At 46.8% G+C, this 25,930-nt stretch overlaps 1 protein-coding gene across 3 annotated transcripts; it reads right to left on the bottom strand.

The window, feature by feature from the left end:
* Nucleotides 1–570: 570 nt before the first annotated feature.
* EFEMP2 (EGF-like fibulin extracellular matrix protein 2) lies at nucleotides 571–24,511 on the bottom strand. Of its 3 annotated transcripts, none has more exons than XM_035099194.3 (12): nucleotides 23,922–24,511; nucleotides 17,559–17,650; nucleotides 15,749–15,797; nucleotides 13,706–13,939; nucleotides 10,587–10,709; nucleotides 10,071–10,187; nucleotides 7,905–8,024; nucleotides 5,411–5,530; nucleotides 5,046–5,172; nucleotides 3,641–3,836; nucleotides 1,818–2,022; nucleotides 571–959 (listed from the first exon to the last, which is right to left on the bottom strand). In XM_035099194.3, exons 1-11 carry the CDS (start codon nucleotides 24,181–24,183, stop codon nucleotides 1,861–1,863), a joined length of 1,602 nt encoding a protein of 533 aa, XP_034955085.2. In that variant the 5' UTR covers nucleotides 24,184–24,511; the 3' UTR covers nucleotides 571–959; nucleotides 1,818–1,860. The 3 variants fall into 3 exon arrangements, with proteins under 3 accessions (XP_034955085.2, XP_034955086.1, XP_088515547.1); XM_035099195.3 differs by having other exon boundaries at nucleotides 17,559–17,646; nucleotides 23,922–24,037; XM_088659421.1 differs by lacking the exon at nucleotides 23,922–24,511 and adding an exon at nucleotides 23,629–23,898.
* Between the last annotated feature and the right edge of the window lie 1,419 nt (nucleotides 24,512–25,930).

Genomic DNA, 25,930 nt, shown 5'->3' with positions numbered 1-25,930 from the left:
GTAGCGCTCTCTCCTGCTTGTGAGAAGGGCTGCCTTCTGATATTGGAGGGACAATACAGTCTTGTCCTCCATGAACTTCTCTTGACACCCACCCCCCTTTTAAAGTCAGTGGCCATCACTATGACTTGTGTAGGCAAATTCCCACCGTTTAGCTATGTCCATTGCGAAGGACGGCCTTTTGTCTGTCCTAATTCTTGCAACATTCAGCTTCCCTGGATGGACCCCCGTTGGGTTCTAGTATCATGAGAGGAGAAAAAAGATCTCCCCATTCACTTGCCCAACACCAGGCGTTACGTATCGTGTCTCCAATTACTCACCTTTCTTCTAAGCTAAGAAGCCCAGAATGTTCTAGCCTTTCCTCGTATGGGAGCTGCTCCAACCTTTCCTAGCAGTACAATATCCTTTTGGAGGTGGGGTAGACCAGCTCCAGCATCTAGGATGGGTGTCTGGCTGGGAAAGCCTTCCTACCTGCTGGGGAGCCTTGAAGAGGCTGAAAGGACAATGCTTATTCCCCAAAGATTCGGGAGCACTTGGTCCATTTGGGAAGCATCCAGACACACATTTGAATCATTTCCTTTTCACACACAAAAAAATCATTTTACTAATTTTTGTTTTGTCTTTCTCTCCCTCACTCTGTTAAGCAGAAAACAAACACAGAGCCTTGCTGCGTGGCTCTGGAGGCCCCTCTGTGCTCCGAGATGCAGGGGGGCAGTGGTAGGAGGGGGAACGAGTCCCACTGCCGGGCAGGGTGGTGGCTCAAAGGGTGGCGCTCATCTTTGAAGCCACAGCTCTGGCCCCCCAGTCGCAGCTCTGGTCCTTCTTCATCCAGTTGTGACGATGGGTGCTTCTTGGGGGTCGGGGAAGACGCAAGGCCATGATAGATCCCTTCCCTGGCCGCTGGGGTCGTGGCTTCTTGCCTCTCGGTTCCTCTCTTACACAGCCCAACCCAGCAGATGTTTCTGGAACGGAGAGAGGAAGAAGAGAATGTAACCATGCATTGCACCTTTCCCTGCAATATAGAAGATCTCAGGGGTGGGGAAGCGGTGTGCTCCAACCTATGGTGCCCCCTCCATAAGAACTGGTTGTTGCTGTGAGCTGGACCCAGGCCTGAACTTGAAAGCACAGAATTTCCTTGCTATTACTGGCTCACATCTGGAATCTCTGAAGTATTATGAAGAGTGCTTTTAAGCAGCAGCTCTACAGGGCTTCAGGCAGGGTGTTAGTTAGTGCAGGAAGGGGTTAAGACCAGAGAGCTGGGTTCCTAGACTCACTTAAGCCACACACCCTCACCTCCGATGAGGGAAGAAGTGAAGCTTCTCTTCCTTTCCCCACTCTCTTTGTGCCATGTAACCAACCAGGAAGGATGTGCTCCAAGCTAAGACCGCATGCTTGAAACTATCTTCTGCATTTTGTACCCAACGGTATTCTACATGTGTGTTCCTTGCTGTTGCATGGAACAAAGCATGAATCAGACCTTTGGATTTTGTAAGGAAAGCATTTTAAACTTACTTAGCAGTATGGGGGTCTGTTCATTGCCGGAGGGGTAAAGGGAAGGGCTGTTAGCAAACTGAACAGGATATATAAAAGAGTCTAACAGCCCATTATTCCCATGCTATACTCCTGCTTAATTTTGAGACTCTTCTAATCTCTGCTGGTGGCTCTCTCCCACTAGAGTGTGTGTAAAACCCCACATTTTTGAATCTAGGGGTCCTGCCGATTATTTCATTACTTACCCACACATGGGTCAGCTCTCTTCCCCCCCTCCCATTCCTAGGATGGAGGAAAATTCATCCGCCCACTCCAAAAGCCAGACTTACCCCTCCCCTCCTCAGCCAGGCAAGGGGAAGTGCTGCTGCTTGGCTAGAACGAATAGGCTCCCACGAAGACAGTGAGCCGCAACACCGAGCTGGAACGGTAGCTCATCAGGGTGTTCATGGTGACCATCTCCAAATCCAGGACAAACTCATGGGGCCCTGTCACTGGCCGGGCCAAGACCAGCATGGCGCTTATGTTGTTGATTTGCTGTGGGGAAGAAAAGGAGGGTGAGCCTTGGGGGAAGAGAGAGGGAGAATGCCGAGCCAGGGCCGAGTCTGTTCGAGATGGGCCTGGTAGCTGTTCGGGTCAGGAGCTTTTTGAAATGGACATAGCCTTCCCACTTACAGGGTCCAGGGCAGGGGTGGGGGACCTCAGGCCCCAGGGCCAAATGGCACTTGTCATCAGTTTGCATTTCTTAGTGCATTGATCTGATGTGTAGAGATCTTTCCTATTCTACTTAACTCAAGAGGGTTCTGGAAGCTTCTGTGCGTGAAAGAAACAAGCATGTTTGGGTTATTCCTTCAGAGAAGCTGAGTACAGCTGGCTTAAACTAGTTCTCTTATCTCTTTCTGTCTAGGTCAGGGGTCAGCAAACTTTTTCAGCAGGGGGCCGGTCCACTATCCCTTGTGGGGGGCCGGACTATATTTTTTTGGGGGGGGGTGAACAAATTCCTATGCCCCACAAATAACCCAGAGATGCATTTTAAATAAAAGGACAAATTCTACTCATGTGAAAACATGCTGATTCCCGGACTGTCCGCGGGCTGGATTTAGAAGGCGATTGGGCCGCATCTGGCCCCCGGGCCTTAGTTTGGGAACCCCTGGTCTAGGTCATGCTGACAATAAAAGTAGGGCCAGAAGAAGCCTGGGTTTCACTTTCTCTTTCTATCTCTTTTCCTTCTGGTGTTGTGTTCTGTACATACAGTGGAACCTCGGTTTATGAACACCTCGGTTTATGTCTTTTCGGTTTATGAACGCTGCGGACCCATCTGGAACAGATTAATTCACTTTCCATTACTTTCAATGGGAAAGTTTGCTTCAGTTTATGAACAGACTTCCGGAACCAATTACACCCATGCTTCGGGTTAAGTACGCTTCAGGTTGAGTACTCCGCGGACCCGTCTGGAACGGATTAATCCACTTTCCATTACTTTCAATGGGAAAGTTCGCTTCAGTTTATGAACGCTTCAGTTTAAGTACTCTGTGAACCGTCTGGAACGGATTAATTCACTTTCCATTACTTTCAATGGGAAAGTTTGCTTCAGTTTATGAACAGACTTCCGGAACCAATTGTGTTCATAAACCGAGGTACCACTGTAGTATGCTTAGTGTTAAGGTTTTAGAATTATTGTAAGTTTAAGTTAAGTCTGCTGCGACTGGATTTCTTGTGAACAGTGCCAATCCTGAATGTATTGGATTTGTGACCATTATGCTCGTTTGCCTTCAGTAGCAGTAAAGCTCTGCCAGATGAAATACAATTGCCTCTGGTCTATTTTGGGGGAATCCTGCAACCAGTTTAAGTTTTTACTCTGCTAACTATACATTGGAATCTACTCCGGATCAATATTGAGTGGAATTTTAATGGCACTTCTGTCTGGCCCTTCGGACTCTTTCGTTGACCACATCCCTCACCCTCCTTGGGTGGAATGTGCCCATGAATTCTGATCTTCCCTCTTGTTTCCCTGGACAGAGAGAGGTGTGTGGAGGTGCTGGCTTACTGCACAAAAGAAATGTTAGAATATATATGTAATAACAGATCAACGGTTAAGATGGCGGCCATGGGCAGGGGCCACTCCGATTGGCTGCTGCTGAGAAGCGGGACTCACCCGGATATAGAATTCTCCTTGTTCGTTGCCCGAGCGGATCTGGAACGTGTTATAGGCGCCAGGGTAGACGCTTGTGGCCTGGATCTGGAATATGTCAGAGGGCACAGTTCGGTCAGCCGTGATACTCATGTATCGGTGGACGATGGAGGACGGGTTATCGCGGCAGAGCGGGTTCGTGGCCGGGCAGAGGCAGCGGCTACAGCGGAAACAAATTGGGTTATGGGAGGGTGGGTGGAGGACAGTGAGGTGGCCAAGCTTACCGATGGCACTGAATTGTTCAGGGTTGTCAAAACAAAGAGAGATTGTGAAAGAGCTCCAAAAGCACCTCTCCAAACTAAGCAAATGGCCGGTGAAATGAGAGGCACAATTCAGTGTAAGCAAGTGTAAAGTGATGCACGGCAGGGCAAAAAAACCCATTAATTTCACATATACCTTCACGGGGTTTGAACTGGCAGTGCCACAGAATCATAGAGTTAGGAGGGACCACGAGGGTCATCCAGTCCAACCCCCTGCAATGCAGATTCCTTTTCGCCCAACATTGGGACTCAAACTCACGGCCCTGAGATTAATAATCTCATGCCCTTACTGACTGAGCTACTGTTGGGAATGGTTCAGAAAAGCGAAACCAGAATGGTGAAGGGGAAGGAGCGACTCCGCCAAGAGCAAAAGGTTGCAGCATTTCCGATTTTAGAGAAACGGCGAGTAAGAGTTGACACGGTGGAAGTTTCACGCACGGCATGGAGAAAGCGGGCAGAGAAACGTTTTCCTCCTCTCGGAACACTTGTGGACCTCCAGGGGAGCCGAATGTCGAAAGATTCGGGAGAGACCAAAGGAAGCCTTTCACACAGCACATCGCCAAACCGTGGAACTTGCTCCACAGGTAGTGATGGCCACCAACTTGGATGGCTTCAAAAGAGCATCAACCCAATTCACAGAGGGTTTCAAAGGCTAATGGCTGTGATGGAGGCTATGCCGCACGGGGGGGGGGGCACTCCATGCCGCTGCAACTTTTTGTCGCAGGCTCCACTTGTGCAAATAAGGAATCCTGCTTTGTTCCTAAGAAAGCAGAGTACAGAATCCGCTCAGTTGCGTCTGGGTGGTGACGCTAACCCTGATCTCCTATTTATGGTATGAGGCCAACAGCCTAGCCTTGTAATTTCACCCATACATCTGGTAGACTGCCTCTAGACGCGGAGGCTTCATTTTGCTTTCAAAACCAATAGCGCTTTAAAAAAAAAAGTATCATGCATAATACTTCTTTCCCTCGAACTATACAAGCAAGGGCCGTTTCCCAGGACTTGCTACAGAAATACATGTTGATTTTGCTATTGTTCGGGTCTGGGGTAGTCTTTCTCTCTCGCTCCCCTTCCCGCCCCCCCACCCCACCCGACCTGCCCAGACTCACTTTTCAGAGACTTGCACATATGGTTCCTGGCAGCTGTTCTTCTCCACGCAGCGGTACCCACCGTGAAAGTTGATGCAATTCTGGGACTCTGTGCATTCGAAGGCCCCCGTCTCACACTCGTTAATGTCTAGGGTTGTAGAGGGGAAGGAGGAGAGGGAGTAAATGAATAAGTAACACGGTAGCAGGCATGCTTCTCTAGGGATATCATTCCACTAGCAGGGAGCCAGTCTATCAATTAACATGTTTTCAATTGAGTGGCACCCCTAGCTAAAGGCACGCAAGGGGCCTGACCTGTGTCTAACATCCTCGCACAAACAACTTAGGATTCTATATACAACTGCTCAGGCGCCAGAGGGCACACTTACCTTGGCAAAGGCGTGTGCTCAGCTGCTGGTAGCCCTGGGGGCAGGCGCAAGAGAAGTGTCCTGGCTCGTTGACACACTGGAATTGGCACAGATAGGTGGAGTAGCTACACTCGTCAATATCTGGAAAGGAGGGAGAATATTTAGGACAGGTTCTGAAGTCACTGGGAACTAGGCCGAGGGCCTTCTCGGTAGTGGCACCCGCCCTGTGGAACGCCCTCCCATCAGATGTCAAAGAGAAAAACAGCTACCAGATTTTTAGAAGACATCTGAAGGCAGCCCTGTTTAGGGAGGCTTTTAATGTTTAATCGATTATTTTATTTTATTTTTCTGTTGGAAGCTGCCCAGAGTGGCTGGGGAAACCCAGCCAGATGGACGGAGTATAAATAATAAATTATTATTGTTGTTGTTATTATTATTATTGCTTTCGAGATTTCTGCTGCTACTATACACACAGAAAATTTAATAAAAATCATATATGTGTGAGTATCCATACACACACACACACACACATACATATACATACAGAAAATTTAATAAAAATTATGTGTATGTGTGTATACATATATATACTCTGTGTGTGTGTGTGTGTGTACTCACACATATATAATTTTTATTAAATTTTCAGTTTTACAATTTAATTTTTTTTAAATAAATTTTTATTCAATTTCCAATTTATCCAATTAAAATAATAATAATAAAAAAACATTCTTTTATACACAACATTATAAATTTTCATCTAACATTTTGCTCTGCCGAGCTACGACTTCCCCCCCTCCCTTCATGCGGGTTTCTTGTTGACTACATTTTTGCAGTTCCTTTTTGACTGTTTGGTCAATTCGTAGGATTTGTTTCAATCCTGCAAGTGTTTTTAAAGATCTACAGTTTTTCTCCATATAATCCACATAATTACTCCAGTCTTTTTGAAACCTTGTCTCCCCCTGGTCGCGGATCTTGCAAGTCATCCTTGCGAGTTCAGCATAGTCCATCATTTTGATCTGCCACTCCTCAATCGTTGGAAGTTCTTGTAATTTCCATTTTTGGGCTAACAAAGTCCTAGCCGCGGTTGTCGCATACATAAACAATACTTGATCTTCTTTTCTAATCTCTCCTCCCATTATTCCTAGTAAAAATGCTTCAGGTTTTTTTGGGAAAGTATATCTAAACATCTTTTTCAACTCATTATATAACATCTCCCAAAATCTTTTTACCTTATCGCATGTCCACCACATATGATAAAATTCACCGTCTCTCTCTTTGCATTTCCAGCAAGTTTTGTCACTCATTCTATACATTTTGGCTAATTTAACTGGTGTTAAATACCATCTATACATCATCTTATACACATTTTCTTTCAAAGCAGTACATGCTGTAAATCTCAAAGTTTGAGTCCATAATTTCAACCACGCGTCATAATCAATATTATGCCCAAAATCTTTTGCCCACTTGATCATCACTTCTTTTGTCAACTCATCTTTCGTATACCATTCTAATAACAAATTATACATTTTTGACAGAAGCTTTGTTTTGCCTTCTAGCACTTCTATTTGGAATTTGGACCTTCAGTTTTACAATTTAAAGTACTCATTTTTACATCTTTAAGATTATCAGTGACTTCCCTTCTCATTCAATGGTTCATTTTACATATCATAAATCCCTGCATATTTTACAAGAATTATTGCCTCCATCAAAACTTATTTACACTGTCGAATTTATCTTAATGCCGCCAGCATTTTCAGCTGTACACAGTTATTTCCCATATATTCAATAAACATTTTCCAATCTTCTCTAAACCTATATTCTTCTTGTTCTCTTATTCTATACGTTAGGTCTACAAGTTGTGCATATTCTGTCAACTTAAGTTGCCATTCTTCTTCGGTTGGGACCTTGCTCGTTTTCCATTTTGGGGCTAACAAAACGCGGGCCGCAGTAGTGGCATACATAAATAACCTTTTCTGACACCTGGGAGTTTCAGTCTGAATTCTCCCCAACAGAAAGGATTTCTGCTGCTACCGTGTTTCTCATATTATAAGACATGTCTTATATTTATTTTTTCCTCAAAAAAACACACTATGGCTTATTTTCAAGGGATGTCTTATTTTTTTCCTTCTCCTCCTGCCGCGGCCGGCATTGCTGCTGTGCCTATCACTATGTCTTATTTTTGGGGTATGTCTTATATTCCTTGAATGCTTAAAAATCCTGCTATGGCTTATTTTATGGGTATGTCTTAAAATATGAGAAACAGGGTACCATGTTGCCCTCTTCCTTATCTGCTCTTAATGACGTTCCATAACTGGGCAGTGTGTCAAGTCTCAGGATTTGGGAATCCCGCTGTGCCAAGATCACTTTGGGTTTCATGCCATCAGAAGCCTAAGATCTAAGACGGCTGTGGATGATGGGAGTTGTAGTCTAACAACATCCGTGGAACCTGAGGTTGGAGAACTCTGGAGCAGGAGGGGCAGAGGCGGAGAAATGGGGCGGAGACAGAGTCACCTACCGTTGCAGGTGAAGCCGTCCTGGTCCAGCTCGTAACCCTGGTTGCAGCGGCAGATGAACGTCCCGTACGTGTTGAAGCAGCGCTGCTTGCAGGGGGCCCCCATCTCGCACTCGTTCACATCTGGAGGAGAGGTTGCAAAAGCTTAAGCGGGGTTGAGATGCCATTGTCAGGTGGAAACGGCTGGCGGTGGTTGTGCATTTTTAGGGCATACAGGGAACACACACCTTTTATATAATAATAATAACAACAACAACAACAACAACATTTTTTATTTGTACCCAGTCCATCTGGCTGGGTTTCCCCAGCCACTCTGGGCGGTTTCCAACAAAAATTTAGAATACATTAAAATGTCACACATTAAAAACTTCCCTGAACAGGGGCTGCCTTCAGATGTCTTCTAAATATCGGGTAGTTATTTATGTCTTTGACATCTGGTGGGAGGGCGTTCCACAGGGCGGGTGCCACTACCGAGAAGGCCCTCTGCCTGGTTCCCTGTAGCTTTGCTTCTCGCAGTGAGGGAACCGCCAGAAGGCCCTTGGAGCTGGATCTCAGTGTCCGGGCAGAACGATGGGGGTGGAGACATTCCTTCAGGTATACTGGGCCAAGGCCGTTTAGGGCTTCAAAGGTCAACACCCTGGGATAAGCGTTTTCCTCTTACGGCTTGTCGACAAGCAAGCCCCAAGCTATCAGGAGGTCTCCTGTTCCCTTCAAGGGTTTCCAGGCCATCTCCCTCACTCCCCTTTTTACCCTTCAATCCTGCAACTTCCTCCCAGGACACTACCTCCTTCAAATCCTTCCGCAACATCCAGATTTTCTGAGAAGCCTTTGGCTGACTGCTGGTGCTTGCAAAGTGATGCAACCCATGGCCAGTGCCTGCAAAGACCCTGATGAGGAAGAGGGGTAGCTAAGGGGTAGAACAACTGCTTTGCATGCAGAAGGTCCAGCATTTTGGAGGGGGTGGGCTAGAGGACGCTTGAGGATCCCTTCCAACTTTGCGTATCTATTGTTCTGTGACCTCGGAAGGTGGTGGGCTCTCCTTCCTTGGAGGTTTTTAAGCAGAGGTTGGGTGGCCACCTGCCAGGGCTTCTTGAGCTGCAATTTCTTCATGGCAAGGACTAGATGACCCTTGAAAGTCCCTTCCAACTCTATAATTCTGTGATTCTATGGTTCTGTGTTTCAATCCCTTGCAGCTTCTCCAAGTATAGCGGCGCAAGGGGGGGGAAAGCCCTGTTTGAAATTCTGGAGAGCTGCTGCCAGTCAGTGCATACAATACTGAGCTAAATGGAAAGCTAGATTCCATATAAAGCAATTTGTTTTCTTCTGGCCCTGCTTCATCTTTACCTGAGCAGGTAAGCAGAGCTTGGTCAAAATGATCCAGCAGGCGAAATGGGGAGTCCTTGCAGGCCTATTTCGGTCCTCCACCCCTCCTGAGCCTGACTGTAACCAAGGTTAAGCAGGTGGTATAGCCACATTCATTCCCTCCTTTGCCTCTGCCGTTTCCTCTTAGGAACACAGGGAAGCTGCCTTCTATGAGGACAGGCAACGTGTCCACCCAACCCTTATACTGTCCACTCTGACTGGCAGCAGCTCTCAAGGTCCCAGGGAGAGAGAGGTCATTCCCATTAGCTGGGACCTGATCCTTTCTAACTGCAGATGCTGGAGACTGAAATCATCCTCCTGCCAGTGAGCAAATCCTTAGAATTCAGAAAGCTGCCTTATACAGAATCAGGTGTTTTGCCCATCTAGCTCAGTGTTTTCTACACCGACTGGCAGCAGCTCCCCAGAGTTTCAAGCAAGAGTGTCTCCCAGTCCTACCTGAAGATGCCACCAGGCATTGAACCTTCTGCATGCAAAGCAGATCTTTGACTGCCAAGCCACAGCCCAGATCAGGCTAGCAGTCCACCTAGCCCAATACCACCTGCTCTGACTGGTAGCAGCTCCCCAGGATCTCAAGCAAGGAAGGGTCTTGCCCATCACGTGCTGCCTGGTACTTTGAACAGGGGACCTTCTGAACATGAACCTTGTGTTCTTTCCCTCCCCAACATTTGGCAGGATTTTCAAGGAACGGCAACTCTCCAATAGGGCAAGTGGCCATCTCTACCAGGGTTTATATGGCATCGAAGACCTGCGAGAGACCAGGGCAGGGCAAGGACATTCCCTGCTTACCGACACACGAGCGGTTGTTGCTGGCCAGCTGGAAACCAGGTTCGCACTGGCAGGAGAACGAGCCTGGGGAGTTGACGCAGCGGTGCTGGCAATAGCGATAGCGGCATTCGTCAATGTCTGCAAGTGGGAGAAAGGAGAGGGAATCCTCAGAAGCTCTGACCCCCTCCCACCTGTGCACTCTGAGCATGAACAGAGTCCCTACCCAGAAGAACTGCAAGAAATCTTTTTTGGCCGGGAGAAACTCAAGGGCGGGAGGATGAGGACTGAGCAGGCAGATTGGCTGTAGAATGCCCAATGAGTGTTGGTGCAGAGGGGGAATGGAAAACAAGACAGGGGCAGAGGGAATGAAATGGAATATACAGGAAGAGGCTGGCCGGCCCTCTGCACTGCAATATTTTGTTGCAGTGTTTCATTCCTTTCGGAGCCCCATTGCATTGCATGCAGCCCAATATGAAGGCACACTCCCCGGCAGAAACCGAGGACCACCCCACGGGCGCAGTCCTCAGGCGCACTGACCCACACACTCTGTGCCGATCTTCCGATAGCCGTCCGGACACTGGCAATGGAAGCCCCCAGGCGTGTTGATGCATTGCTGGCTCGGCTGGCAGTCGTGCGAATCGTATTCACATTCGTCCACATCTGAATGGGACAAAAAGAAAAAACAGCTGGGGCTCCAGCATCGCAGCAAGGGAGGGGGAGAGGGAGAAAAGGGACAGGCTCCCAATAAGAGAGAGACAAAAACAGAGGGAGGAGGTTGAGAGGCAAGGGGTACCCAGCTACACTGCTTGCACTTCCTGTAATCAATCCCATTCACCAAAGGCCCTACAGCACCCAAAAAACACCCAGCCCCTCCTGGCTCATTTTATTTTATTTTATTAATATATTTTATTGATTTTTTACATATATCATTACATATTTAACAATCTTCCATATTTTGTACATTATTTTTTCCTTTCCTTCAACCGCTTCTGGAGGTTCCCCTACTCTATAACTTCTTGTAATTCCCATTTCACTATTACTTTAATAACTCACTCTATTTTCATCATTCTAAATTACTTGTAGAATATCATTCTCCTTACAAAACTTCCTGCAAATCTACTAATGTAATCTGTTGTTTACAATTGTCTTTCGAATATTTATCAAATTCCTTAAGAACTTCTGGTCCTGTTGGTTTCGAATTCTTCCCTTTTTCAAAAAAAAACCACAGTGTGTCAGATATAGGCCAAATCACTGCAATAACTTCAAATTAAGTTGCACATCATCTTTTTCCTGCCCAAAGAGCCCCAGTCTGCATAGAAGCATAAGATTGTAAAGCCGGAAGAGATTCTCCCAAGGGTCATCTAGAACAAAACCCTGCAATGAAGGAACAACAACTAAAGCACCCTTGACAGGTGGCCCTATCCAACCTCTGATTAAAAACCTCCAAGGAAGGAGAGCCCACCTGTTATGTACTGAGCTGAATCCTAGAACAATAGGATTCAGAATCAGCGGGAGCTACCCAATCCAACTCCAGGTGGAAGTGAATCCGCAACCTGATTGGCCTGCTGGAGCAGCCAATCAGGCGGCTGGCAGAAGTGAATCTGCTATCTGATTGGCCTGTAGGAGCAGCCAATCAGGCTGCAGGCAGAAGTCAATCCATAATATAATTGGCCCACAGGTGTAGCCCTGAAGTAGCCAATCACGCAAGGCCCATTGTGTAAATAATGTATATAAGCAGATGGTTTGGGGAAAAGAGCCATTCGTCTTCTCTTCTCCTCCTTGATGACTATGAGCTGAATAAAGAGCATGAAATTCACTCTTGACTCTGAGTATATTTCACCACCACTTAAAATTTTAACAAGGACTCTTTAAATAATTGCAAATCGATGTTGAAATATAGAGAGTTGGTTTTAAGACTGTAAAAACAAGAAACAAAAACAAACAGATCCGCCCATTCTTAGCTGCAAGTTCCCCATCCCAAGCAGGAGAGCTTATTTTCTGCATCTGGATACAAGCAGATTTTCTGTTAGATGAATCACATGATGAGGACAAAAAGATGGAGAAGAACAGACTCCGATTCTGGACTTTTCAGAGGAAAGGACTGTTAGGTTTTTCCTTTAAGACTGATGTGGTCAATGGTGCTACACAGAGATGTGTGTTTGTAACCTTGTTCTGAATGTTAACACACCTGTGAGCTTTTGCTAATTTGAATAATTGAAGGTAGAGTTTGGTTACTGTAATGTGACTGGGTAATTGACTATTTTGAATTCTGTATTTAAGCTACCCAAATGGTTCATGGTGGTGGTGGTGGTAGTGGTGATGTATTGTGAAATGAGAGGAATGGAGTAGAGGAGTGTGGTGTATATAATTGTAAATAAAAGCAAGCAAAGATACTGAAGACGACTTTGTTATTTCGTCGACCCTGCCGCTGTTGCCACTCAGTTGGTGCGTATTTTGCCCAACAAGGACAACTCCATGTATGGCCCAAACTGACAAACTGCTCACTTACAGCTTGTGCCCTAGCTGTGGCTGCTCCTGACCGCACCTACTCGCTGGGTCATCACCTTGTCGTGGTGAGTGGGCTTGCATGTTCCTATGACCCTTGTGAGCGAAGCCCTCGGGAATCTCGTACTCCCAGCAGGGTCACCCAAGGCGGTAAGGTCAAAGGGAAGGAGCTAGACAAAGAAGTCCTCAATGGCAGAACAGGCGGATGATAACAAGTGGTATGTTACAACGGTATGTTACAACAGCTGTGACTTATAAACGCCATCTCCAACTCCTTGAAAGATTCAATCAACGGTGTCTCCGAAAATTTTTACACAGGTGAACTAATTTCAGTGTACTGGAATAAGCAATGATCACCAGCGTTGAAGCAATGATTCTTCAACATCAACTTGGTTGGTCTGGTCATGTTGTGTGGATGCCTGATGATCGTCTTCCAAAGCAACTACTCTATTCCAAACTTAAAAATGGAAAGCGTAATGCTGGTGGTCAACAAGAAGTTTAAAGACTGTCTCAAGGCAAATCTTTAAAAAATGTAGTACGAACACCAACAATTGGGAAACTCTGTCCTGCGAGCGCTCCAGTTGGAGAACAGCCTTTACCAAAGGTGTCATGGGCTTTGAAGACACTCGAACTCAGGACGCAAGGGAGAAACGTTCAAAGAGGAAGGCACGCTTGGCAAATCCACACCGTGATCAACTCCCGCCCGGAAACCCATGTCCCCACTGTAGAAGGACTTGTGTATTCAGAATTGGCCTCCCCACAGACACTTATGGACTCATTGTTAAAACCGTGTTTATGGAAGACAATCTTACTCGGCTACGAGTGATCGCCAAAGAAAGAAGAAGAGCCCACCACCTTCTGAGGGTGTCCGTCCCACTGTCAAACAGCACTTACCGCCAGAAAGTCCCTCCTAATGTTTAATTGGAATCTCCGTTCTTTTATTTTGAATCCGTTGGTTTGGGTCTTACCCACTGAAGGAGCGGAAAACAAGCTTGCTCCATCTTCCATGGGACAACAGCCCTTCAGATATCTGAAGAAGGCTATCATGTACCCCCTCTCAAGTCTCCTCTCCTCCAGGCTAAAAACATCCCCGATGCCCTAAGATCTCCCTCCTCCCTCGCCCTCCGGGTTGCTGCTGCCACCCTACTCACCCATGCAGGATCCTTGTCTGTCCGGCTCGTAGCCCTGGGGGCAGTTGTTCTGTACGAAGTACTGGGCCTGCTGGGGGGGCCTGGGCCTGGGGGGGCTGGGGGGAGGGGCCCTTTCGGAGTTCACGTCGTTGATCACAGAGGCCGAGCGGGGGAGGCACAGGTACCCCCCATAATGGTTGATGCACTTCATCTCCCCTTTGCAGGCATGGGGGATGGTCTCGCACTCGTTCACATCTGGCAGGCGGGTGGCGTGGGAGGAAGAGGAAGGAGCAGAGTCAGGTGGGGGCAGGATCAGGGGGAGACGGGTGGAGGTGGGGACCCAGGCTCCTTCCTTCCTTTTGTCAGTTCCTGCTCATTGTAGGATACATCCTAGCCAACGCTGTTTCCACGTTCAGTGGAGGCCTTAGGCCAAGACAACCCTAGCGATGCCTGAACTCCTTGCCACTGTCACCGCTTAAGAACCAGTGTTTGAAATTAGCAAGGAGCCAGGCGCATTTTGCACCTAGCTTCCGACCAAGTGATGATGCCTGGGTGCCAGGATGGCGCATGACATCTCCACCATCTAAGATCTTTGATCTGGACTGTTTTCACACACTAATACCGCATCCTGCAGAATTCTATCAGTTATATATTTATCTGAATTTCAGGAACCCAAATGCTTTTTCTGTGCAGCCAGAGCAGGAGCAGTCGCCTTTAAGAAAAAGAGGTCGGAAGAGGCCAATAGATATGTGGACTTTCCTCGGATCAGGGGACTTTTCTTCTTTAAGCTCTCAAAGTTCTTAACCTAGGCTCAGGGTCAGGCATCCCCAAACTGCGGCCCTCCAGATGTTTCTGCCTACAATTCCCACGATCCCTAGCTAAGAGGACCAGTGGTCAGGGATGATGGGAATTGTAGTCCAAAACATCTGGAGGGCCGAAGTTTGGGGATGCCTGCTCAAGGCTGTCATCTGAACCAGCCAGATGTTTAACTGAGAAATCCATCACAGTCAAGTCCATCCTTTGAAAAATAAGACTTTAAGAGCCATTTTTATAAGACTTCAGAAATTCCGTTTTGGTGATCGAAACCTTGGTTTAAGGAGCCATTTAGTTCCTGGCTGATATACCATATCTGACCTTTTAACACTGCTGCTTACCCAGCCTGTACCACAGCCTGAGGGCCACATTCCCTTCTGGGCAATCTCCTGAGGGCCACAGGACAGCAGTGGTTGGACAGAGGTAAAAGTGGGCAGGCTGCAGATGTAAACTTTGCCTCAGCACAGTAGGCTGGTTTCTACAGACTCTCTCTAGCTTCCACCCAGGCCAGAAAGAGGCTTCATCAGCATGCAAGCCAGAGAAAAACACTCAAGAAAGCCTGGGCAGTTAGGGGATGTGGCTGGGGAGAGACCCAAGGGCCAGCCAAGAGTGCGCTCCAGGGCCACATTTGATCCCTGGGTCCAAGGTTCCCCCATCCTTGGTCTCTAGGCACTAGGATGCCAACAAAGACACACAAGGTGACGGGAGGCTCACCCCAGGTTGACCTACAACCCTCTTCCCACACTGCATATTATTTCCCCAACCAGGGACAGGGAAGAGATTTGTTCTGTTCACATGTTAACACGCACACCACTCTACTTGCACTTCCTGAGCCAATATGCAAACTGAAACCAAACTGTCCCTCAAAATTCAGTCCCCACCCCCTTTTTTTAAAAAAAATTGTGGTTGTCCAACCAAGGAATGGACACAAAAAACATGGGGAAATGTTTGGTGGGGAAACTGTGCACCAAAGTGAGGATAGCATGCAAAAAATTTACTGTACTTTAACTGAGAAAACAACAGGTATGAAGGCAAACTATTAAAAAAATTTCATGTGCATTTATCCTAATACACACATTTTGGTCCACAGTTTGGCCTCGCGCATGTGCACGAATTTTCAAGAGGAGTTTTCTTTTTTAAAAAGCACAAAACCTTAAAATGGAAAGAATAAGGAACCCAAAGAAACCCAAACTGCCCAATTTCCCCGTTCCTGTCCTCAACAAGAAGGCTAACTGGAATGCCAGGCTGTACCTTTGCAATGCTGACTCTCCGCATCCCACTGGTAGCCATCTGTGCACTCCTAGGACAGAGGGAAGACATATATGAAAGAGTTAGATATCAATCAGGCCCTTAGACTTGGGGACTACCATCCCCTTTGCCACACTGCAAGACAACCGGTGAAGGATGCCCAAAGACACTTAAAACGCCACCTTCTAGCTTGCAAGCCCTCTTCCTTCCCGGTCTACCCATGAATATTTAGCGGCCAGTAAGAGCCAACGTATTACAGAACATATCGAAAATGTATTCTGGGGCTAAGGCCTGGCATGCGTGCAACTCTAACCCAGAAACAACCCTGACCTAGAAACCACCATCACCACTGCTAAGGCAAAATAGGGTGGAGCTCCTGCCCCTTTAATAGTAGTGTCAAACAGGGCATTTCAGCGAGTGCACTATTAAAGGGGCAGGAACCCCTATTTTCCAGCCTACGCTTGCTCAGAGGCATTACTGTATATCCAGAGTTCTGTGCACCCCAGCCCTGTGCCCCAAAAAAGGTTTGGAGGAAGGGGCACAGGGCTCCCCCCCTTCTATGAGATTCTTGGGCCATCTTCGTGCCAAACTATTATATCATCCTATACACTAATAAGGGCTCCTAGTGTGTTGCCCTTATGCAGCAAAAACAGCCTCACCCATACCCAAGAGGGAGGGACCAGCAGGCTGGGGGGGGGCAGACTTCAAGGTTTGCAGAACTACAAAAGCATATTTAGAAAACAAAAACCGGAAAGGGTTGGAATGAGGGGCCTCCGAAGCAGTCCAGGTACCCAGATAGCACAGAATGCTGACTGACTATTGAGGGCTTATGGGAACTCTGTTGGGGGTGGGAAGAAGATGGAATGGAGCATCCTGGAAGGAGGCATGGCTGGCTCGGGGGCTGGCACCCCCAAACTTCAGGCATCCCCAAACTTCGGCCCTCCAGATGTTTTGGACTACAATTCCCATCATCCCTGACCACTGGTCCTGTTAGCTAGGGATCATGGGAGTTGTAGGCCAAAACATCTGGAGGGCCGCAGTTTGGGGATGCCTGCTATAAACAGAAGCACTCCACATTGTGACATGTAACGTTTGTAAGCCCACCTTTCCTCCAAGATGCTCAAGGTAGCACCCTCCCTCCATATTACCCAAATAACAACCCTGTGAGGTAGGCCGTGTTGAGAGATAAAATCTGTGGCAGATGATGCAGTGAGCTTCATGGCCAAGTGGGGATTTGAACTCAGGTTCCCCCTGTTCTCCTAGTCCGCCACTTTCACCGCCACGCCGGCTCTCTAGCCCCTGTCATGCTCCACCCCAGATGAGGATGCATCACTTGCATCTAATAATAATAATAATCTATTATTTATACCCCTCCCATCTGGCTGGGTTTCCCCAGCCACTCTGGGCGGCTTCCAACAGAAGAATAAAATAATTGATTAAAGATTAAAAGCCTCCCTAAACAGGGCTGCCTTCAGATGTCTTCTAAAAATCTGGTAGCTGTTTTTCTCTTTGACATCTGATGGGAGGGCGTTCCACAAGGCGGGTGCCACTACCGAGAAGGCCCTCTGCCTGGTTCCCTGCAACTTGGCTTCTCGCAACGAGGGAACCACCATAAGGCCCTTGGCGCTGGACCTCAGTGTCCGGGCAGAACGATGGGGGTGGAGACGCTCCTTCAGGTATCTAAGTTGAGCAGCATTAAGAATTCCACCCTGGGCACACCTCTCTGTGTGCATCTGCATGTCTGTTTTGCAGCTTGAACCCCTCCTGCCCCACAGCATCCACTCTTGCATGGTGTGAGGCCCAGGCCATTTACCGTGTAAGTGTCGGGTTCCTCCAGTTCCTGTGAAACTGCAGCTCTCAGAAGCGTTGCCAAGAGGAGACATGAAACAGGCCTCATTGTTCTGCCTGGGGAAAAGGAGGCCGGTTAGGGGTTAAGGGCAGTGACAGCACGCAGCAGTTATTTGCCCGAATGGTAGGCAAGACGCAAAGTGGGGCGCGAAGTGACCGCCTTTCTATGTCCCAAAAGGGCGGCTGCTTTTCGGCTGCTCTCCATAGCCCTGAGACGCCAAGAGCCTCTGTGCATGTGCAGAGCGCATCTCTCTCCAAGAGAAAACATTCACAGGGCTGAGCGGGACTGAAAAGCTGAAGAATGGATGGATATTATGCCGAGGTAGCAACTCAAGGTGCTTGTACCCGAGATGGGGATAGGCAGGCTTCTGAGTTCTCGGGAGCTGTTCATAAGGTAGAGTAGAAAAGGGGGGGGGTTGAAATATGGGATTTTAAAGGAAAAGATCTGCAGAGTTCAGTGGCCAAGCACCTGCTTTGCATGCAATGCCAGAGAGGGCTGGGAAAGACCAGTTTCTGCACACAGACCTCGCTCTTTCCTTCCTCCAATGCAAGCAAGAGGCAGAATTTATCTTTCAGCTAGGAAAAAGCGTGGGTCGGAACTAAAAGGGGAGGCAAAGCAGGGGCAGTGAGGGGTGTGGCCTGCAGAGAGGGGGTGTGGCTAGGGAGAATGCTGTCTCTCCAGACAAACCGTGAGCTAGACTAGAGAGTCTCTTAGCTACTATAGTGCATTGGCCAGTATATGATGCAAAGTCCACTGTAATACCCCCTGCGGCTTCCAGTGGAGGTCCAATATAGAGGTACCGCTGGAGCTGTGGATCCAGAAGTACCCCAGAAAAAGTAAGTACAGGGAGCTCCCAGCCATCAGGGATTAGAACAGCAACCTTCTTGATCCAGACTTGGCTTCAGAATCTGCAGATCAATGTTTTATATGCATGGGCAACAATTTTATATGCAATGGGCAACAGAAATCCACGCCAGAAGCGGCTTTGTTATGCTGGCCACATGACCTGGAAGCTGTACGCTGGCTCCCTTGGCCAATAATGCGAGATAAGCGCCGCAACCCCAGAGTCGGTCATGACTGGACCTAATGGTCAGGGGTCCCTTTACCTTTACCTTTAGGAGCAAGGAGGGCTGCGACTAGGGGTGTTTATTGCAGGAGATGTGCTCTCCTCATTCATGCTAGCTGTTCAGTGCCCACACGACTGCATTGGCATCAAAATACCAGTCTCTACTTCCCTCCCCCATTTAATTCAAATTTACTACAGTATTTCCGTGGAAAATCCAGAACCTTGGGTTTTTTATTTAAAAAAAAATCACCTGTTGCCAATGGTCTGTTTGAGATAATTGACAGACCCATTTGAAATACTGTATTAATCCCCTGCCTACGAGCACACTAGGGTGAAATGTGGGCTACATAATTTGCAGTTCAGGTGCTACTAACCGTGGAAGGGCAATGACAAGGCCCCCTCATACTCCCCCTTCTTTATTATTGCACTGGAATTGGAGCAGACAACTCCTTTGTTTTGTTTTGTTTCTTTATCAGGCTAACCACAATGCCAACGACACATCAGGCTGGTACCATGAGAATAAAAGGCTGGGTATACTTTTAAAGGTAAAATAAAATAAAACCCACTGCTGTCATGGGTGGGATTAATCTTAAAAGAGGAAAATATATATTTCTGATTCAACCGAATCCATTGATAACAAGCAGAGGGAGGTAACAGACTGTGACATATTTCATAAAATCAAACCAAACCCCTGAAAATCTACCTTTTCGCATTGTCCCCTGGAAATGTATAGTTTGTTGGTCAACTTTTCTAAATGAAGTTAAGTTCCCAAACTTCAGAATACCAAAAAGAAGTATTGGCTCCATGTGGATCTCTCCAGAAACGAGCCATTGTGCCATCCCAAATAGAACAATTAGCTCTTTATTACGTACTTTAAGATCAGCTTCCTCAAAAACAGGTATCACTGCAAGGTGGGCAGGAGGAATAACATAGCAATTCAAAATTGTATTGATTTCTTCAAAAACCGTAGACCAAAAGGTTTGCCCCTTTTCATGCTGAAGATATCAGGCATGTCACCTCCCCAACTCGGATCAGGCCCCTGACTCCCTGCCAGGCCCTGAATCCAATCCAGCTCTGCCTCCTCCAGCCTTTCATTAAAAACAGAACAAAACCTGGCAAGGCAGAGATAACATTCCATCAGAGAGGTGATGGGGAACCTAGCATAAGAAGAGAAGCTGTGCTGGATGAGACCCATCGTTGATTGATTGACTGATATACCACGCTTCATCAAAAGATCTCAAAAATAAGAATACAAGGGAAAAGCAACAAACAAACAAAAACCAGTTAAAACAACATAGCAATAACCCCCTCCCACAAACACATTTAAAAGGCTGTTGAATATTAATCAGCCAAAGGCCTGGTTGAAAAGGAACGTTTTTTGCCTGGTACCTAAAAACATTTAACTAAGACGCCAGTATCCAGCCCAGCACAGGGGCCAATCACATGCTCCCCCATCCCTGCCCTGCAAACAGGATCCGAGGGCAAGAACAGCTCTCCTCCCCACTTGCAATTGCACTGTCCCCTGAGCACTAGAATTGAGTCAGTATCAAAGGAGTAGCTAGGAATAAATGCAGGTCTGGGTCTTGGCTTGTTATTGCAGGAATGCACCTCTTTCAGGAGATGAAAGGGCCCCGTGTGTTGAATGTTGCTTCAAGGCAGAAATGGTCTCCAGGCAGTGCTAAATATAACCCTTGCTTGGGCTAATGTATATATACCTAAAATACAGCCAACTCACTGAGTTTTGCCTCGGGCATGGCTAAAACCCATCGCCAAGCATCCTCCGGGTCTCGTAGGAAGGGTGGATGAGGCGACAGCCAGCCTCTCGGAGGAAAGCAGGGGTGCCGATGGTTGAAGAGGGCACCTCCATGGGTGCCAACAAAGAGACGAGGCCTTGGGAGTTCCAGGTCACCAGAAACAGTTTCCTTGGGGGCAAATGAGGACAGAGGGCAAGCGAGTTCCCGCCACCGTCAAGTCGAAGGCTGCACATTTGTCTGGGACAAATGCGTCTAGCTGGGGTCACAGAGATGGCGCCCACGGGTGCAGGACTTTTCCTGGCGCCCATGAAGCCTCTACCTCACCCACTGCCAACTTCACAAGCTATTGTACTACCAACCTTACTATATGCTTGTGAAACATGGACCACTTATAAACGCCATCACCAACTCCTCGAAAGATTCAACGGTGTCTCCGAAAATTTTTACACCTCACTTGGGAAGATAGGTGAACTATTATCAGTGTACTGGAAGAAGCAAAGATCACCAGTGCTGAAGCAATGATTCTTCAACATCAACTTGGTTGGACTGGTCATGTTGTGATGATCGTCTTCCAAAGCAACTACTATATTCCAAACTTAAAAATGGAAAGTGTAATGCTGGTGGTCAACAAAAGAGGTTTAAAGACTGTCTCAAGGCAAATCTTTAAAAATGTAGTATAAACACTGACAACTGGGAAACACTGGCCTGCGAGCGCTCCAGTTGGAGAACAGCCTTTTACCAAAGGTGTCATGGGCTTTGAAGACACTCGATCTCAGGACGCAAGGGAGAAACGTGCTAAGAGGAAGGTACGCTTGGCAAATCCACACCGTGATCAACTCCCACCTGGAAACCAATGTCCCCACTGTGGAAGGACGTGTGGATCCAGAATTGGCCTCCACAGTCACTTACGGACCCATTGTTAAAACCGTGTTTATGGAAGACAATCTTACTCGGCTACGAGTGATCGCCAAAGAAGAAAGAAGAAGAAGAAGGTGAGAACGGTTACTCACTCACCCCTTGAAATGTACATTGAGCCAAAGTCTGAAGAGCTTTGCGTTTTTGCAAAGCTCAGGTCAGCAGGTGGGAGACAAAGAGCAAAGGGAGTCAGGAGCAAGAGAAAAAGGTGGACACTGTGCACAAGCAAAAGTACATTGTGATTGCTCCGGTGTGATGTCTTCTGCATATAAACAGAGATTATTACTTCACATTTTCAGGACTGAGCCGTGCTGGATCAAATGAAACAACCATTTTCGTTGGTTGGAATACTTCGTTCTTTTAATTTAGAAAAGGAAATGTTTTGGATAATGAAAAAAATAAAACTGATTTTTCCAGTGAGGAAAACTGCATGCGACTGGAAGCAAGTGTTCCTCACATTTCAAAAGCTTTCGTGTGTTTCGTTTTCTGGCAATGGATATGTAGGAGTAATTCAATACATCAATTCCCCCTACTCGGTTTAGGATTTGGCAGAAAAACATTAATCCATTTTCCTTTGATGAAAAATCTCTGAGAATTGGGGAAAAAATGGTTTATTGTTTGGTTAGAGGGTGGATGGGATTTACCGAATTTACAGCTATATTATTTGACTAGCCAGCTGAGACACATCCTCTCTTTGATTAATGAGGGTGGTACTAAGTTGTGGACACCCCAAAAATCTGAGCAGGCATTCCCTTTAGTGTATTCTTGTTTTTATCATCCAATCTTAAGAATAAAACTCACTTTCATAATAGGCTCTTACAAGTGACATATCAGTGTTGGTACTGGTGGTTTGGAGTCCTTGTCCAGAATCTTCCTCTTACTCCTTTGGCCTTCCAGAACCACACATTTGATCTGGGTGAGTGGAGGGTTAGGAGACTTTACTGTCTCTATGATTTTTATAAAAAATAGCAAACCCATAATGAAGATGGAAATGGAGAAAAAACTGGGGCCTACCTCTATTCCACAGTTGTCATGGCATCAAATGTTTGCATTTTTAAACAACAGCTCGATGAAAATGCACTGCAACCCATGTCGACCAATTTTAAGAGCTTAAGTTATATCCACTTCTAATGACTCGAAGGGTTTGGTTTCTGGGTTATGTAAACTTTCACTGAAACAGGAACCGAATAAGCAGCTTGGTTTAAGATTAGCATGGAGCCAAGACATGGGTTGAGACACAGAGAACAGCACCTGGCAGAGAATGTGGGCTGAGCCCCCTCTCCACTCTGTTTCAGCAAAATGTACGGAATTGTTCTTACATGCAATTCACAAATGGTATATAACTCCCCAATGTCTGTTGTATATCAACTGTTCTCTTTTCCCAAGATGCTGGCCCAGTTACTACATCATATATTCTTTTGGGGTGGGGGTGGGGGGGAGGAATAAAATAAATCAGTTTTGAAAGCAATGCAGTTTTAAAAGCAATCAATACAATTTTGATTTGCTATATTATCTCTCTTCTGCCCCACTTGCAGTGTTACCTATTTTTGAGTAAACTGATCTTAATATATATTTGGCACACATTCCTAAGTACTGTAAGTGCTATAGGAAGTCCTCCTATTGTGATGAAAACAGCAGGGTTAAAAATTGCAGCCCTACCAAGTCGAATGTTACCAGGCACCACTGGCAGAAAACTTTCTTATTTAATTCAAATTCTAAACAGGAGGACCTAATCTGGACCTAACACTGTTTTGCACCGACATACACAGCTCTGAACTGAATTTCCATGACGGGAATAGGAGCCTCTTAGCAACTCTCTTAGAAAACTACAGTTCCCAGGTTTATTTGGGGAAAGCCCTGGCTGTTAAGGAGGCATCGCTTTAAATACATATATAGTATGGGTAAGACATTGGTTAGCACTGGCTACACATCGGAGGAAGACATTGGTTAGCACAGGCTACATATCGGAGGCCAACCTTCCCCACCAGCTGAGCAGAGAGCACGCCAGAGACATTTTGGACTTTTTCACATGTGCAATTGACCCAGAGCCCTTCAGCTTTTCTCTCCGTACCCCCCCCCCCCAAGAAACTCTGTGGTTTCCGAAGCTGGACTGGACAGCCCTGGAAGGCTGGCTGGCCCTGGGCGGAGGAAAATTTCACAAGCAATTCAGGAGGGCAAAGCAAGCCTAGACGGAGCCGCCACCTTCACACAACGAGAGAGGGGCACAGGGTGGCGGGGGTAGGGGCAAGCAAAGCGATCCCTGGAGAAGCCGAGATCCTACATTGTCGCAGATACCGACCAGGCAAGAAGGCACCTTGAAACTTTTCAAAGGAAGCACCAGTTATCTCTCCCCCTCCTCAAACATCTTTGGCTTGGCACAGTGAGAGGGGGGGCCTGCCTGGCACCTCCCATGGCAATGAATCTGGGCTCTCCCCATGATGGGATCACCAACTTTGGGAGAGTGCGCAGGGATGTTTTCCTCTGGCGCTCTCTCTCTCTCTCTCTCTCTCTCTCTTTCAGGCCCGGGCCTTCTCCTCCTTCCTCCAGCCCCTTTTCCCTCCCCACCCCCAAACCCCACATCCCGTCACTCACCACGCTGGCAGCCGCCTGGCACCCCCCGGCACCCTCTCTTGCCTTCTGCAAACGCGCCCCGACCCCGGCTGCGTGCAGAGCGCGAAGTGTTAGGCGCGGGCTCCCTGGGAGACTGTGCGCTGGCTCCCCTCTCCAGCCCCCCACGCTGAATTCCTGGCCCCCCGCCAGGCAGCCGGAGTTGCCAAAAGGATTCCACCCAACATCTGGTTCCACTTAGCTCCCAGCGAACACCCTTTCCTGGCCAGCTGTTCGCAGCCATCATCGCGAAAACCCGCCGACCGAGCCTCCCCTGCAAAAGGGCAGCAGGGTTGGTGAACCCCAAAGGCGCTGCGCACGCCCTTGCAGGAAGAGCGCGTTAAGGTTGGCTCTCCGGCGCCCCGATGCTATGGGGACCACCAGGCTTGGGCCAGGGTATCTCTCGCCTTCCTCTTGCCAATTGCCCCACGGGCTCAGGAATCGGCCCAGGGCAGCGTTGGAAGCCTGAGCACCGTCTTCGCAAAAGCATGTTTCTAGTCCTCAAGGCGCAAGAGCGGGCTTCGATGGGAGGAGCGGAAGAACTGTAGAGAAATCTGTGAGAGCAACCACAGAATGAGGACACATTCGCTCTAGGAATGGGTTCCGCTGCATTTCCAAGGGAACTGCACGAAGGGAAATGTTTGATGCCATTGTACTTGATTTTTAAAAAACCATTCAATGGGGGAATTTTTTCACAAATGAAATGAAATAAATACTAAGTGGTGGTTTTTTGGGGTTTTTAAAAATCCCAGTCTGTATTTATATTGTCATTGCTTTTATCACATTTTATTGCTCACTTAGAATCATAGAATTGTAGAGCTGGAAGGGGCCATGGGGTCATCTAGTCCAGCCCCATGCAGTGCAGGAATCCTTTGCCCAATGTGGGGCTTGAACCCACAACCCTGAGGTTAAGAGTCTCATTCTTTACTGACTGAGTCATTCCAGCATTACTGGTTGCTTCAGCATGTTTCCTGGAAAGCAATTAATAATTAATAAATGGAATAAATAATCCCACCTGACAACAGCCCTGCAGAAGTGTCCTGGACCTCCTGTTCCCTATTCTGAATAAACTCACACCATTTGATGACTCTATTAAATTCTAGCCTTTCAAAAGGAGAAACCATTTTCTTTGTCTCATTCTTAGTTTCATACATTTCTGTCACACCCTTCTCCTTACAATTTTTCTAAGCTAAAAAGTCCCAGATATTGTAACCTTCCCCAAGCCTTTTAAACTGTGCTGTATATCATAGCACTGGATTTTTATCCCTCCATTCTTTAATTGATCTGGATCTGTGTTTTTTATTTATTCCTTTCAATTGACCATTTCGGTGTTATTATTTTGTGAGTGTGTGTGTACATATGGAGAGAGAGAGAGAGAATATAATGCATTTCTTTTAAGGCTATAAGCCATACAGGTGATTTTTGTTGTATGGCAGCATGTAAGTAATTGGTTGTTGTTGTTGTTTTTTAAGTTATGTTCTTATCTCCACATTCCAGCATGGGGGCTTATTTGTTAGTTAAATCTATATCCCACCCAATTAAGAAATGTCCCAAATTATTTCTTTTAGGAATGATGCCGGAAGAAGTTAAACCTAGAGACAGATGCTGTCTAAGTTATGCGGTAGCTGCCGCAAGGACACTAATAGCAAAAAATTGGAAGGCTGCTCACGTCCCAACAAAAGAGGAATGGCAAGAGAAATTATTCAATTATTACAATCTGGCTAAAAAGTATGAGGAAATTAAAGGTACCAAGAAGGAAGAAAGTGAAAATAATTGGAGAGTGTTTATAGATTACATAAGAACTAAAGTAGCGAATACTAGCCTTATCTCCGCCAAATAAGGTTCAGTCATATATACAACTATATATTAGATCCTGTATGGAAAGAGAGGATGGAATAAATGATAGTTAATAATTGGAAGTATGTTATGATTACATGGATTTAACACAAGTTAAAGTAAGATATGCAGAGTATTATTATTATCATAGAATAATA

The sequence above is a fragment of the Zootoca vivipara genome, chromosome 16, assembly GCF_965207765.1.
Source record: "Zootoca vivipara chromosome 16, rZooViv2.hap1.1, whole genome shotgun sequence".
NCBI lineage: Eukaryota > Metazoa > Chordata > Lepidosauria > Squamata > Lacertidae > Zootoca > Zootoca vivipara.
The sequence above is the reverse complement of the archived record's forward strand: the minus strand, read 5'-3'. Positions and strand labels throughout refer to the sequence as shown.